Source organism: Pelophylax lessonae, assembly GCF_965119305.1.
Source record: "Pelophylax lessonae genome assembly, chromosome: 12".
NCBI classification, from domain to species: domain Eukaryota; kingdom Metazoa; phylum Chordata; class Amphibia; order Anura; family Ranidae; genus Pelophylax; species Pelophylax lessonae.
In genome coordinates, this window is record NC_138779.1 from 151311161 (window position 1) to 151324888 (window position 13728).

General features: G+C 41.4%; 1 protein-coding gene across 1 annotated transcript in view; it reads left to right on the plus strand.

The window, feature by feature from the left end:
* TAGLN (transgelin) overlaps positions 1 to 7682 on the plus strand; it is a 35608-nt gene extending 27926 nt beyond the window's left edge. The window contains exons 4-5 of the mRNA XM_082273179.1: positions 7165 to 7267; positions 7364 to 7682. Of these exons, the coding sequence (XP_082129305.1) occupies positions 7165 to 7267; positions 7364 to 7508 (248 nt within the window). The 3' untranslated portion in view covers positions 7509 to 7682. The remainder of the gene's footprint in view (positions 1 to 7164; positions 7268 to 7363) is intronic.
* Positions 7683 to 13728: the final 6046 nt, after the last annotated feature.

Below are 13728 nucleotides of genomic sequence, written 5' to 3' on the forward strand. Positions count from 1 at the left end.
CCCAATTCCCATGTGCATCCTGCCGCCAAACTTAGCAGGTGGCAAGTGCCTGTCGGCCCTCCATGGGAACAGGCACACATAGGACAGTCGAGGGGGAGCCCACAACTGCAGGAATGCCTGTCTGCCTCCACGGAAACAGGCACACATAGGACAGTCGAGTCTGACTCCCGTCCGTGTGTGTGTTCACCGGACCCAGCCGCCGAACCTGGAAGCTGTCATTAGCTTGGCACTGCTGTGCCAATAAATATCGCCTTATCTAAAATTTGCATTTTTATTCTCATGGGTGATTGTGTAGGCGGGGCCTCAGTGCACTGCATTGCCCAGGGCCCTTTAATGCTCTTAAGATGGCACTGCCTCAGTGTGAAAGTGCCCTTAGACAAAATAAGGGTGAATAAAGCACTTTGACCAGCTGGCTTATACCCAAGGGTCCTCAAAGAGTTGAGCTCAGTTTCTAAGCCATTGCGTCTAATTTTCAGAGACTCATTAATGACTAGCATAGTACCACTGGATTGGTGTAAGGCCAATGTGGTGCTTATATTTAAAAAGGAATAAAAGTTTTTACCAAGGAACTACAGATCAGTTAGTTTAACTTCTACAGTGTGGAAGATACTGGAGGGTTTAGCAAAAGACCACATAGAAGAGCTTTTGTTAGAAAAAAATATTTTAAGGAAAAGCGTAGACTCACAAAAGGATGTCTCCAGCTAACAAGCCAGTCCCAATGTATTATTTAATTGGGCAGCTATGTGGAAATGAGGTTTAATGATGATAAATGTAATTTTTTTTGCACTTGGGGGCTAAACGCATGAATGCATCATACATTCTAGGAGAACAGCTGGGGAAGTCAGTGGTTGAGAAGGATCTGGGTGTTTGGTAGATCATAAACCTAATAAAAGCATGCAGTGCCAAGTTTCTTAAGCTAGCAAAATAATTTCATGTATTAAAAAAAAAGCATAGACTGCAGAGAGAGCATATTTAATGTACTAATCATGAGTAAGACCTCCGTTCAACATTTACTTAAATTTTAGGCACCAGTTCAGAAAAAGAATATCAGAGAACTGGAAAAAGTGCAGAGAATAGTATTCAAACTGATAAGATTTTTTTTAATGGTTGAACTAGATGGGCATAGCACTAACCACATCCAGGCAGTGGAGAGCAATCTTCTTAGGATGTTCTGGTGCCAGACAAAAAGAAGGCAACACTATGTCCTAATTTAGGTGAAATGCTGAGACCACCTTAGGCAGGAAAGGGTTTTGTGGTCTCAAAAGAACTTTGTCCTTGTGAAGTGCAGGAAAAGATTCTTTACAAAACCTGAAAACTCAGACACCCTCCTAATCGAGTTGATAGCCACAGGAAAGGCAACCTTTTTGCTAACAGAGAAATATCCTTAATAGGTTCAAATGGTAGCCTCTGGCGTTTTGGAGGTCCTCAGGGCTAAGAACTCATCCAAGCTTGACTGACAAGGAATAAAATCTGTGTCGGGATGAAGCTTTCCCTTTTCACACCAAGAAAAGTATGTTTTCCATGTACAGTGGTAAACCCTAGGAGAAGAGGGCTTCAGCAAAGTGGGAATCAGTCTGCAACACCCGTCCCTCAGGACTTGGGCTGTAAACAGTCAAGCTGTCAAAGCACATGACCATGAAAGTGGGATGGAACACATGACCTTGAGAAGTCAGTACTGTCCGATATGGCCCATGGCGAGTTTGACTACGTCTGAGTACCACACCCTACTGGGCCAATTCAGGACAATGAGAATCACTGCAATGCCTTCTCTCTTTCCATCCATAGGAAGCAGACCTACAGGAGTTTTGAGAGAGGGGAATGCATAGATCACTTTGAACTGAGTCCAAAGTTGGTGAAACACCTGTGGGTGGAGGTACCACTCTCTGTTATTCAGTCGTTGGCAGCTTAAGAAATCTGCTTACCAATTTTTGCAACTCCAGGAATAGGAATGTGCCCTGGACAGAATAAGAACATGTAGTCCTGCCCGAATGAGAGTCATCTTTGCTTCTCAAAATGGGGACTGACTTCTGGTACTCTCCTTGTTGATTTACATAAGCCATTGCCATGGGACTGTCAAATTGGACCACGATTGGCAGTCTCCACAGCGGGGGGATTCAGTACTGAAGAGCAAAATGACTTGCCCTGAGCTCCAGGATGTTGATTGGCAACCGCGTTTCCTCTGACGACTGCCTCTTCTGCACTAACAGGGAGTCCAGGATGTCCCAATCCCAGCCTGACAGGCTGGTGTTCATGGTCAGTATTTTCTACACCACTCAGAGAAAAGTTTTCCCCAACTCCAGGATAACCTGGTCTTGGCGTTCAGAGACATGGGGTGATCCAAGGACAGAGTCCTTTTGTCTCATGCCATCAGAATTGACAGGATTGTTGAACTGCAACAGTCCTAAATGAATCTGAGTATATGGGATCGCCTTGAAGAAAGCTACCATAAACCCCAGCACTCTCACACAGAAGTGAATAGAGAGGTTTTCCAGGGAATTCAACTCCTGCTCCTTGGGCCAATGGATCTGAAGCTTTTCCTGGGGCCATGTCCAAGATGAGGCTCAGATATTTTAGGTGCTGCGATGGCCTCTAGTCGACTTCTAGAGATATAGGCCTTAGTCCTGCAGGACTTAAACCATCTGTTGCACATTCCACTCTGGGCCACACTCAGAGCCACAAACTAAAATGATGTTCCCCTACTACAAAGTCCAGTTAGCCCCAATGAAGTGGAAAAATAGGGATGTGGAGGGTAGGCATCATTGATGTCCACTGAAGTCAGGAAATTCCCCCAGATGGAGGTAAGTAACCACTGACCATACAGATTCCGTATGGAACATTTGAATATGCAAAAACCTATTCAAACGCTTCAGGTCCAAAGTGGGTCGCACATCATCAGTTGGCTTTGGCACATTGAACAGGTTTGAATAGTAACCTTTTTAGTTCTAAAACAGGGGCAATGACCCCTTGAGAGTGCAACTGGTCTAGGGCAGCAAACAGGGCTGCTTTTAGGCGTGTGCAGTAGGCACAACGGCATGTCACATGTGGGAGGCAAGATGTGAAACTCCAGGCTTATAGCCTCTGAATGCAATGTTCTGAACACAAACATGCAGAAGGTCCATATGGCTGTGAAGGCTGCCAAGCATCCTCCCTCTTGCAAAAGTGGGGATTTCCTCTCATTGAGAAGCCGACTTGTTAGCATCTTGGCATGTCTGGATCCCTGCTGAAAGAAACCTCTCTTTTGCAATCCTGAGTTCTGAAAAGAAAGGAACCCTTCTTGATTTCAGATGAAGACAGCTTCTGCTGTTTCATTAGAGAAAGGATAGTGCCCATTCCTCTGGTGATTTTTTTTATACAGGTTTCCAGAGCATGGCCAAAAAGGACTTTACTCTCAAAAGAAACACATTCCAACTGCTTCCAGCAGGAAAGTTTTGCTGACCAGCATTTTAGCCACAGCTATCCCCAGTTGTACCCCGGGGTCCAGGTACTGTCCCTTCGGACACCTGGTTTGAAAGGATAAGGTGGCAACCTAAGATCCAGCCAGTTTTTGGTGAAATAACACCAAATCTAAATCCTCCTGAGAAGTTCCTAAAAAGACAAATGTTATTGGGATTCCATGACTTTAGCTGAATATTAGAAGGCACAGCTTATTCCAAGGGGGCTTCAAGTTTCTTTTCTCCAGAAGGAAGAAGCTCCTCTGGCTGCACAAATAACACAGGAGGAGTCTACACTACAGTCTGCATTGTTAGCCAAGCAGCTGAAGGAGTTCAACTTCTAAAGGTCTACTGAACAGGTGTACTCTTGGAGCGGCACCTACACATCATCCCCTGTGTTGAGGGGAGGGAGCCCAGGACCAGGGTAGATAGGAGATTGGACTTTTGTCTTCTGTGCATATCTTCATACCCACGTGTTATGTTCAGACTTTTTCCTTGAAGAAGGAATTACTAAATTTTCCGAAACATGTTGAACATGAACACGAACACATCAGTGTGAGCGCTGTGCTCACACTGATATGGTTTATCCTAACACCCCATTTTTCTCACCCTGAATTATTGGTGATAGACCTGCATTTGTTATTACTGTTTCTATATTGTTTTTATTTCTTGTCATGTTTATTAATAAATATTATCTTTTATGCTACCTTTTATACTATTTATTCTCTGCCCTTAAAGTCCCAACTAGGGTTTTTTTTCCCCCTTTGTAGGAGTGTGCCTTTGGGAATGTTTGACTATTCTTCCAGGATCGCATTTGGGAGCTCTGGCACTGATGTGGATGAGAATGCCTGGCTCACAGTCTCCACTCTAATTCATCCCAAAGGTGTTTTATGGATTTGAGGTCAGGACTTTGTGCAGGCCAGTCAAGTTCCTCCTCCCCAATCTCGCTCATCCATGCCTTTTATAGACCTTGCTTTATTCACTGGTCCACATCATTTGGTGGAGGAGGGATTATGCTGTGGGGTTGCTTTTCAGGGTTTGGGCTTAGCACCTTAGTTCCAGTGAAGGTAACTCTTAAGGTGTTAGTATACCAAGACCTTTTGGACAATTTCATGCTCCCAACTTTGTGGGAACAGTTTGGGGATGACCTCTTCCTGTTCCAACATGACTGCACACCAGTGCACAAACAAGGTCCTGCACAGAGTCCTGACCTCATAGAACACCTTTGGGATAAATTAGAACAGAGACTGTGAGCCAGGCATTCTCATCCACCTCAGTGCTGACCTCGCAATCGAGCTTCTGGAAGAATGGTCAAACATTCCCATAGACAAATTCCTAAACCTTGCACACAGCCTTCCCAGAAGAGTTGAAGCTGTTATAGCTGCAAAGGGTGGGCCAACTAAATATTGAACCCCACAGACTAAGACCGGGATGCCATTAAAGTTCATGTGTGTGTAAAGGCAAGCTTTCCAATAATTTTGGTATATGAGAATGTTCTTAATTAGTTTTTTTTTCACTATATAAACATAATAATATACACTGTGTGTGTGTAGGTATATATATATATATATATATATACCTCAAATGAGGATCACCTTCCCTGGGAAAAAAGGTAGTCCAGACAGCAGGACTTTCTTAAAATCTAACTTGTAGCCAGTTTTATTTAAAATGTATAAAAATGAAACAAAGAAAACAGAAGTATCTCCCCCGTGTTTGGCTTCTTGAGTCCCAGGCCAAGATCAATTTCTTGCTCCGTTCCTGCTTTATGTACTGTATACCACCTGCTGGTGGTCACTAGTGCACCACAAAATCTGGCCTGGAATAAACACTGCCAAGATAGCTCAGAAAACATGGCCCGGATTCCACCTTAGCTTCCTGCTTATGAACGTATGCAAGGTGATACATAGCGTCCATCAATCACTTCGTCTTTCATAATGTCACAATACATATGTGTGTGTGTGTATATATATATATATATACACAATCATACACACAAACACTGTTTAGCCATAACTTAATGACCACTGAAAGGTTACATGAATAACATAGATGATCTCATTACAATGGCATCTGAAAGATGGTGGAATATATTAGGCAGCAAGTAAAATTGTCCATGAAGGTGATTTGTTGAAAGCAGAAAAGTGGGCATCACACTTTGTTGTGTATGGGGCTGTGTAGCCACAAACCAGTCAGGGTGCCCATGCTAACCCATGTACTAAGGCAGAAGCTCCCACAATAGGCTTGTGAGCATTAAGATTAGACCATGGAGCAATAGAAGAAGGTGGTCTGGGCTGATGAATCATGTTTTCTTTTACATCATGTGGATGGCCAGGCGTGTGTACATCACTTACCTGGGGAAGAGATATCACCAGGATACAGTATGGGAAAAAGGCAAACCAGCAGAGGCCTGTGATGCTTTGGGCAATGTTCTGCTGTGAAACATTGGGTCCTGCCATTCAAGTGGATTGTTACTTTGACACGCACCAGCTTCCTAATCATTGTTGCTGATAAATACACCCCTTCATAGAAACAGTATTCTCTGATGGGAGTTGTCTCTTCCAAAAGTATAATAAGCTTTGCCACACTGCAAAAATGGTTCAAGAATGGTTTGAGGAACACAACATCTAGTTTGAGGGGTTGACTTGACCTCCAAATGCTCGAGATCCTAAACCAATTGTGCTTCTATGACATGTGCTAGAAAAACTAGTCTAAACCATGGTGGCCCAAATCACAACTTACAGGACTTAAAGGATCTTCTACTGCCAACTTTGTGCCAGATACTATAGCATACCTTCAGAGGTGTGATGGCATCCATGCTTCAACGGGTCAGGGCTGGTTTGGCAGCGACAAGAGGCTCTTTTTTGGCCAAAAGGGGGATCTACTTAAAATTAGGCGGTTGGTCAAAAAGTAAGGGTCCTTTCACACGGCCGCTCCGTGTGTCCGCAAATCATCCCATCCGTTTGCGGATGATTTGCGGACATGATGTAAGTGAATGGCACTGCGGATGTCAGCGGAATACCATCCGCTGACATCCGATTTTCCTCCTTTCAGTTCTGTTCCGTTTTTTCGAATGGAACAGAACCCTATTTTTTCTTCCGTGTAAAAAACGGAAAGGAAGGAAAATCGGATGTCAGCGGTGACATCCGCAGTGCCATATACTTACATTATGTCCGCATATCATCCGCAAACGGATGGGATGATATGCGGGCACACGGAGCGGATGACAGAAATGAAAAAAAAAAAGTCCCGCAGCGGACCTTTCACACGGAGCGGCCGTGTGAAAGAAGCCTTAAGGCTGATCAGTGTATACATATATTGATACATATGAGAAATGGTTCCAAAGGGTCAGGTCACACTAGGGGTTACTAGAGCGCACTCGTTTAGAACTAAAGCGTCTCTTTCTACCTAGCCAACACAGCGAGACATCACTTCTATGCTGCTCCCTCTCTGGTAAGCAAGATTCTCTACCATTTTGGGCATTAATGCCGCAGCAATGCCAAAGGAGCAGGAAGAGAAGTTGCCAATGCCAGGATCGCTAATATTTTAGATTTACCTAAAAAAAAAAAAAAGATTTTTGCTCTGACAACAGTAAAAGAATAGTATAAAGTCAGTACACTTGCCCTTAAATGCGTGATCTTATGTAAGATAAGTGCAGACTAGCAAAATTGTGTAATGTATGTGTAGAGAACACAGAACATACATTTAACTTTGTTTATTAACAATGTATTCACAGGAAAAGATATGGCTGCTGTGCAGAGGACAATTGTGGCTCTTGGGAGTATTGCAGTCACTAAAGATGATGGCCAGTACCAAGGAGATCCCTCCTGGTTCATGAAGTAAGTGGTAGAACTCAATAAGTAGATTATTTTCCAAACAATTGATCAATTTTGTTGTTTATCCTGTACAATGACCATTTAATTTGGTTTTCCCAGAAAAGCCCAGGAACATAAACGGGATTTCTCTGAAGACAAGCTGAAACAAGGAAAGAATATAATTGGTTTGCAGATGGGTAGCAACCAAGGAGCCTCCCAGTCTGGCATGACAGGCTATGGCCGCCCAAGACAAATTATGAGTTAAAACCACAAAAAAAGGGGCAAGATTTGTTAACCTCTTCACTGCTCTAAGAGTCCCTAAGCAAATCTGCAGCAATGAAAGGGCGAGACTAAACCTGGTTCTCCTAGTCATTCCACTATTTCCATTTCAGAAGAAACGCAAGCATAGCCATTCCAATGATAAATATCTAACAACGAAAGGATCCATCGCAAAAAAAACAAAAAAAAAAAAAAAACACTTTTACTTTTGTATCATAAAAGTAGTCACTACTTTCCAAAACAATTTTATGCAGCTTTCGAACTATATTTTCAATTATTGAAAGTGAAATGTAATTAAACATCACAAGGTTTTCTGAAATAAGGTTGGCTGCTTGAGATCCAGTCTTCATTCATGACACCCATTCCTTCCCCTTGGTATATGTCCATCCTAGTAAAAGGGCCTGTCTTGTTCTGAAACAATATTCTTACAAGGCATCTCTATAGTGCTTCTTTACTAACCATATCAGAAACAATAGTTTTGTAATGATTAAATAACTCAATGTTGTTCATCTGCATTTCATGCTCCTCTCTTATAGCCCCCATTCCATGCTTTTAGCTCACACTTAGCTATTTTCATTTGTAGAAACAGATCTCCATGTAACAAGGTCTTCACAATACACTGCTTATCATTTCCTTGCTATGCAACAGCATATTTTCTATTAAATCCGACAGTAGTTAACGAGGTTAATTGTCACCTACATTTTCAACCGTAAATTTCTCTACCAATTTAAATCAGTGTTTAATATAAGGATTTTTTATTGTTTTGTTGGTCAAAATAAAACATTTTAAACCATTAAGATTGCATTTTGATTTGTATTTTGTAAATACATTGCGCTACCTACACTGCTGTATTTGAATTCCAAAAACTTTGTTCAGTGTTGGTGATGGTTGGTTGGCCACTTGTCTGGTAATGGTTGGTTGGCCACTTGTCATCTTTCATTTTCCTGAGGAAACTTCCACCTTCAGACCGCCTGTGCCATGTATGTTACATACATAGTAGTTGAGGTTGAATAAAGACAATAGTCCATCCAGTTCAACCTATGTAGGTGTGTGTGTGTGTGTGTGTGTGTGTGTGGCTGTAATCATCTCTCATACCCCTGAATGTTTTGATCCTTGAGATGTACGTCCAAGAGTCTTTTGAACGTAGCCATACTCCCTGCAGTTACTACCATTTGTGGCAGAGAATTCCACAGTCTTGTAGCCCTTACTGTAAAGAACCCCCTGCGTAGCCTGAGGTTAAAACGCTTCTCCTCTAAACGCATTGTATGGCCTCATGTCCTCATGCATTCCTTGCGACTGAATAGGTTTTTTTTTTTCTATGTTGAGATCACCATTAAGGCATTTGTAAATCGCTATCATGTCCCCTCGCAGGCGTCTCTTCTCCAGGGAGAATAAATCAAGCGCTTGTAGACGCTCTTCGTAATTAAGGTCCTCCAATCCCCTAATTAGTTTAGTTGCCCTTCTCTGGACTCTCTCCAGCTCTAACACATCCCTCCCGAGGACTGGTATGCATCAGGGGATTTGTCTGTTCATATCTGGCACATGCCCTGCACATGTAAGTGGACTGCAATAAAAACTGATGCATAGGAATTAACACTGCAGCAGCCAGAAAGTCAGTCAAGTAATTTGTTTACATGTAGGGCTTGTAGTCTTCTTTTTCCTAATAGACTTAGTATCCAAAATTACAGTGGCTGTCAAACTAAATTAATTCAGTTTGACACATAAGAATCCATGGTTTTCCACCATCTTTCTAATGGATATTCAGTTACATCTAAAGATTTGCTTTTACAGAAGAAATGTGTTTCTTGGAATATTTTAACCAATTATGTTAAAAACACAAATCAGCATTAAGTACACCCTTTGAGTAAAAAAGTACCCAAAGCAATAACTTTGTTTTTTTTTTAAATGATGGAATGGTTAGGGTTATAAGGCTTGTTGGGTTTTTCTGTTTCAATATATTTTTTCATGTACAAACATGTATAAAAATACATGAAATTAAAGTGCATCCAGATAGTTTCCAGAACTCAAAAGCATCATACATAAATGACTGCCAGGACCTAAGAACAAGATATAATCTTTGACAATGATAAGCTCTATACAGAGCGAGTGACACTTCAACTGTTGGGTGTTTATTGTGAAAGCCTTGGTTCTGCCCTGTTGGGTTTTTATTGCTGTCCATGCCCGTATTTGGGAGATTAATCCTACTTATTCTACTGACAACTGTCACTGGACTGGAAGTAAGGGACAATTTAGATTTTTTTTAGTTGTCACCGGAACAGGACGGGAATAGAGGGGACATCTTTCCATGGTGAAAAAGGTTAATTGCTTTGCAAGGTCACCTTGTAAAGTAAATTGGAAAAACCATAAGACAATAAATGGTTTTACAGAAGAAGAACTGCAGAATGCTTCAACAGATGTTTGTGAAAATTCTAATTTTTCCAGGTCATGGTAAAGCTAGTAGTAGTCAGTCACATTCAACTTGACTAATTATGAAATGTTGAGGTTGCTTAGCTTATCCAAGCCATTTCTTTAGTTCCAGTGAGTGTCAGGAATATGCTCAAGCATTTATTTCCACACCACAGTCCATGGTAATTGGCTTAAATCCTGTCACCATTGAATGTGTAGACGTCGATTGTCCAAGAACAGGATGGGAACCATGAAGGTTGTGGAACCACCCTGTCTTAGTTTCATTATCCCATTGTTGGTGTTAGGAAGCCAGCATATGTGTTAGTTCCTCAATTTAAATGGCTAAAGGTGTGAATTGTTGTCAAGTTACTGGGGTAGAGATGTTAAAGGATAGGTGCACCTTGTGAACAAACTTAGGGTGTAACATGTTCAGCATCCTTCCCTACACCCCCCTTCCTTGTGATAGTGCGTGGGGGTTCTTCTCCCCGTCCCTTATGTCACCATTTTAACCACTTCAGCTCTAGAAGGTTCAACTCCCTTCATGACCAGGCCATTTTTTGTGCTATGGCACTGCCTTATTTTAACTGACAATTGCGTGTTCGTTTAACGCTGTCCCAAAATAAAATTTATGTCCTTCTTTTCCCACAAATAGAGCTTTCTCTTGGTGGTATTTGCTCACCTCCGCGTTGGTCAGTCTTTTTTTTGTTTATAGCGCAAAAAAACAATTTTGAAAAAAAAAAAAAACTATTTTTTACTTTCTGCTATAAAACATTTTAAATAAGAAAACCGTAAAAAATCAAGTTTCTTCATTAATTCAGGCCAATATGTATTCTGTTACATGTTTTTGGTAAAAAAAAAAAATCTCAAACGTACATTGATTAATTTGTGCAAAAGTTATAGCATCTTCAAACTATTGAATTTTTATTTATTTATTTTTTAATTATGGAATTACTTTATTACTCCAAGGTGGTTGATTTAATAAACCTGGAGAGTGCAAAACCTGGTGCAGCTGTGCATAGTAGCCAATGAGCGCCTTACTTTTAGCTTGTTCAGTTAGGCTTTGACAAAAAATACCTGGAAGCTGCACCAGCTTTTGAACTTTCCAGTTTTAGTAAATAAACCCCCCATGTGTTCTACTTCTCCCCAGTTCCATGTTTATTCTTGGCTTTGGAGGTTTCTTCTAAGGCCCAATCTGGGTAGCCTCAAACTTGTCTGTGTCCTTGTCGCTAGACGTTGTTGTTGTTACCATCAGTTTAATGTTGCAGAGTCCTAATAACCCCCAGTGGGTGGAATACAAAAGGTATTACAAGTTATATTACAGTGATAGTTACCAAACATACACACTCACCATAAGGGGGCTGGAGGACTTTGGTTACGAGAAACGACTACAAACTTCTACTCCCTGGAGAAGATGTGCGTAAAAGGGGATATAATCCCAATACACAAATCTTCAAAATGGTGCCTCTAGCATTGGGAGGAAACCATTTAACTTAAGGTCTCTAAAGAAGACACAGAATGAAGTTGGATAAGTAGCGGTTCAATACCAAACTATTTAAGGGTTTCTTTACTGTTTATGGAAGGGAGTTCACCTTCCCTACTGCTCTGTTTGTTGGTGTAAGCAAGCATAGTAGATAAATTAAACTTTTAGATGTGTTTCTTCGCAAACGCAAATGGTAGTGACAAACACGCATACACACTCAGGTTGAACAGAATGGTCTGGTGTCTTTATTCAACCACACCAGCTATGTAACTTGTCAATCAAAACTTGATAGAGTAATCTGAATCTTAATTTTTTTTTTTAAATCAGAAACCAAGTTTATTGAAGAAAACAAGAAATACAGATTGCACACAATTCACAACATTCCCAAATACAGGCACATCCATATAACTGAAACAACAACAATAACAAAAGATACCCCCCCTGCTAGGAACTGCCCCCAACAGAGAGGTAAAAAGGTATATCACGGTTATCCAGAGTTAAGCCCCTTCCCCCCTCCCTCAATCACCAACAGTTCACAATTAATGCAGAAGGCGGTCCAAGACAAAATCCTTAGGAGCCAGGCCAGGAACCGGTGGCCAACCTCTCCATATCTTATCATATCTATGCGGGACCCCCTCGGTGTTGGTAGATTAAGCGTTTACATTGCAAAGTATTACTCATGGCCTGAATCCCCATCTCCAACGTAGGCGGAGATGGGGCAATCCAGTGCTGTAGAATAACCTTCCGGGCCTGAAACAGGGACCTGGTAACTGCCCATCTGATATTGGCATCGTCAGTGAAGTCCTCCACCACACCGAGAAGGCAGGGCTTTGGGTCCACCGACACTGAAAGGAGATAGGCGGCATTAATGGTCCGGACCACCGCCGTCCAATACCTGTGGAGCTTAGGGCAACACCATAGTAGATGAATGAGATCACCATTGTCCCTGTGGCAAAGAGTACACAGCGGGTCTGGACACAGACCCAGCCTGTGCAAACGTGCCGGTGTGCGATGCACCCGGAGAATTAAATACAGTTGTGAAAGTCTTTCTGAATCTTAATTTTAGAATGTCAAATTTAAAAATAATATGTAATTCGCATGATGAAGTTTGGGCCTGGACAAAATCTTTTCATGTGAACGAGGATGGTAGTCTAAAGGTGTTGAACCGGTTTTCCATTTTGTTGCTATTTTTTAACTAGCTAAAATTGGGAATTGTTCATATAACTGATGAGTAACGAACAGGTCATGACTTGACCTATATTTTTAGTGGATATTCATAGTTTTGCATAACAGTGCATGGTTACTTGTGAAAGATTAATATCGGTCTTCTTATTGGGCTTTACTTATTTTGAGTCTGATAACTTCAGGGTCCAAGCTTTCTGGAAGTCATCCAGTTTGCCTTACAGTCTGTCCTATTTCTCAAAGCTAGCCCTGGATCTTTTCTAAACTATTGGCTTGTTTTTTGCAATGCTAAGCACTCTCAGGAGCTAGAAGAGGAGGGAGATTGAGGTCAGACAATGCAGGAACTGTCAAAGTTCAGGTCACCACTAACCCCTTAAAAGCAGACAGTTTTTCACTAAATATCACATCAGCATGCAACTCGGAACACCGATATGAAATCATCTTACATTCTTTAGTTAAACATCTTCTGTCACTTACAAGTACTGTTTTTCCACTTCCTAGTTGAGTGAGGCACTGGTGATGTAACTAGGGCCCTTACATATGAATCCTTAGAAGGTTCTTCCCCCCCCCCCCCCCCCCCCAGATGATGTGCACAGTCACATGTTCCACAAAGTGTAGACGGTTGGATTGTCTTTAGTAGAGTTGACTACTGGAATAAGTGTAAGGGGGTTATTCGTTAGATCTGAAGAAGTGGCTTGGATAAGCTCCAAAAATGTCTAAAACCGAACAAGCCGACTGCAAAGCTACATTTCATGGCAGTTCTGTGGCACCTCTGACCTACCAAACAAACTCTGAATGTGGTCACATTTGTTCATTAAAATGTCTGTCTTACCAAGCCCCATTCCTTTTATTTAGAAAAATAATCAATAAGCTGCTGCCTTTGACAACATGATATGTTATCAATATAAATTGTGCATGGTTTGGGCTAATGCATTCATTCTCAGAATCCTATTAAACCCGATCAAACAGCAGCATACATTCAGTAGCACATTTTGTTTTTAAAAATATAATAAATTAAAACACACGTTCCTCTTTCTTTAATGGACAGAAGACAAGGAACCTATATTTGTTCATGTAAAACATTTTATTGCTTTTAAAATAACATTTTCATCAAGCAGATCATATTCATCAGAACACA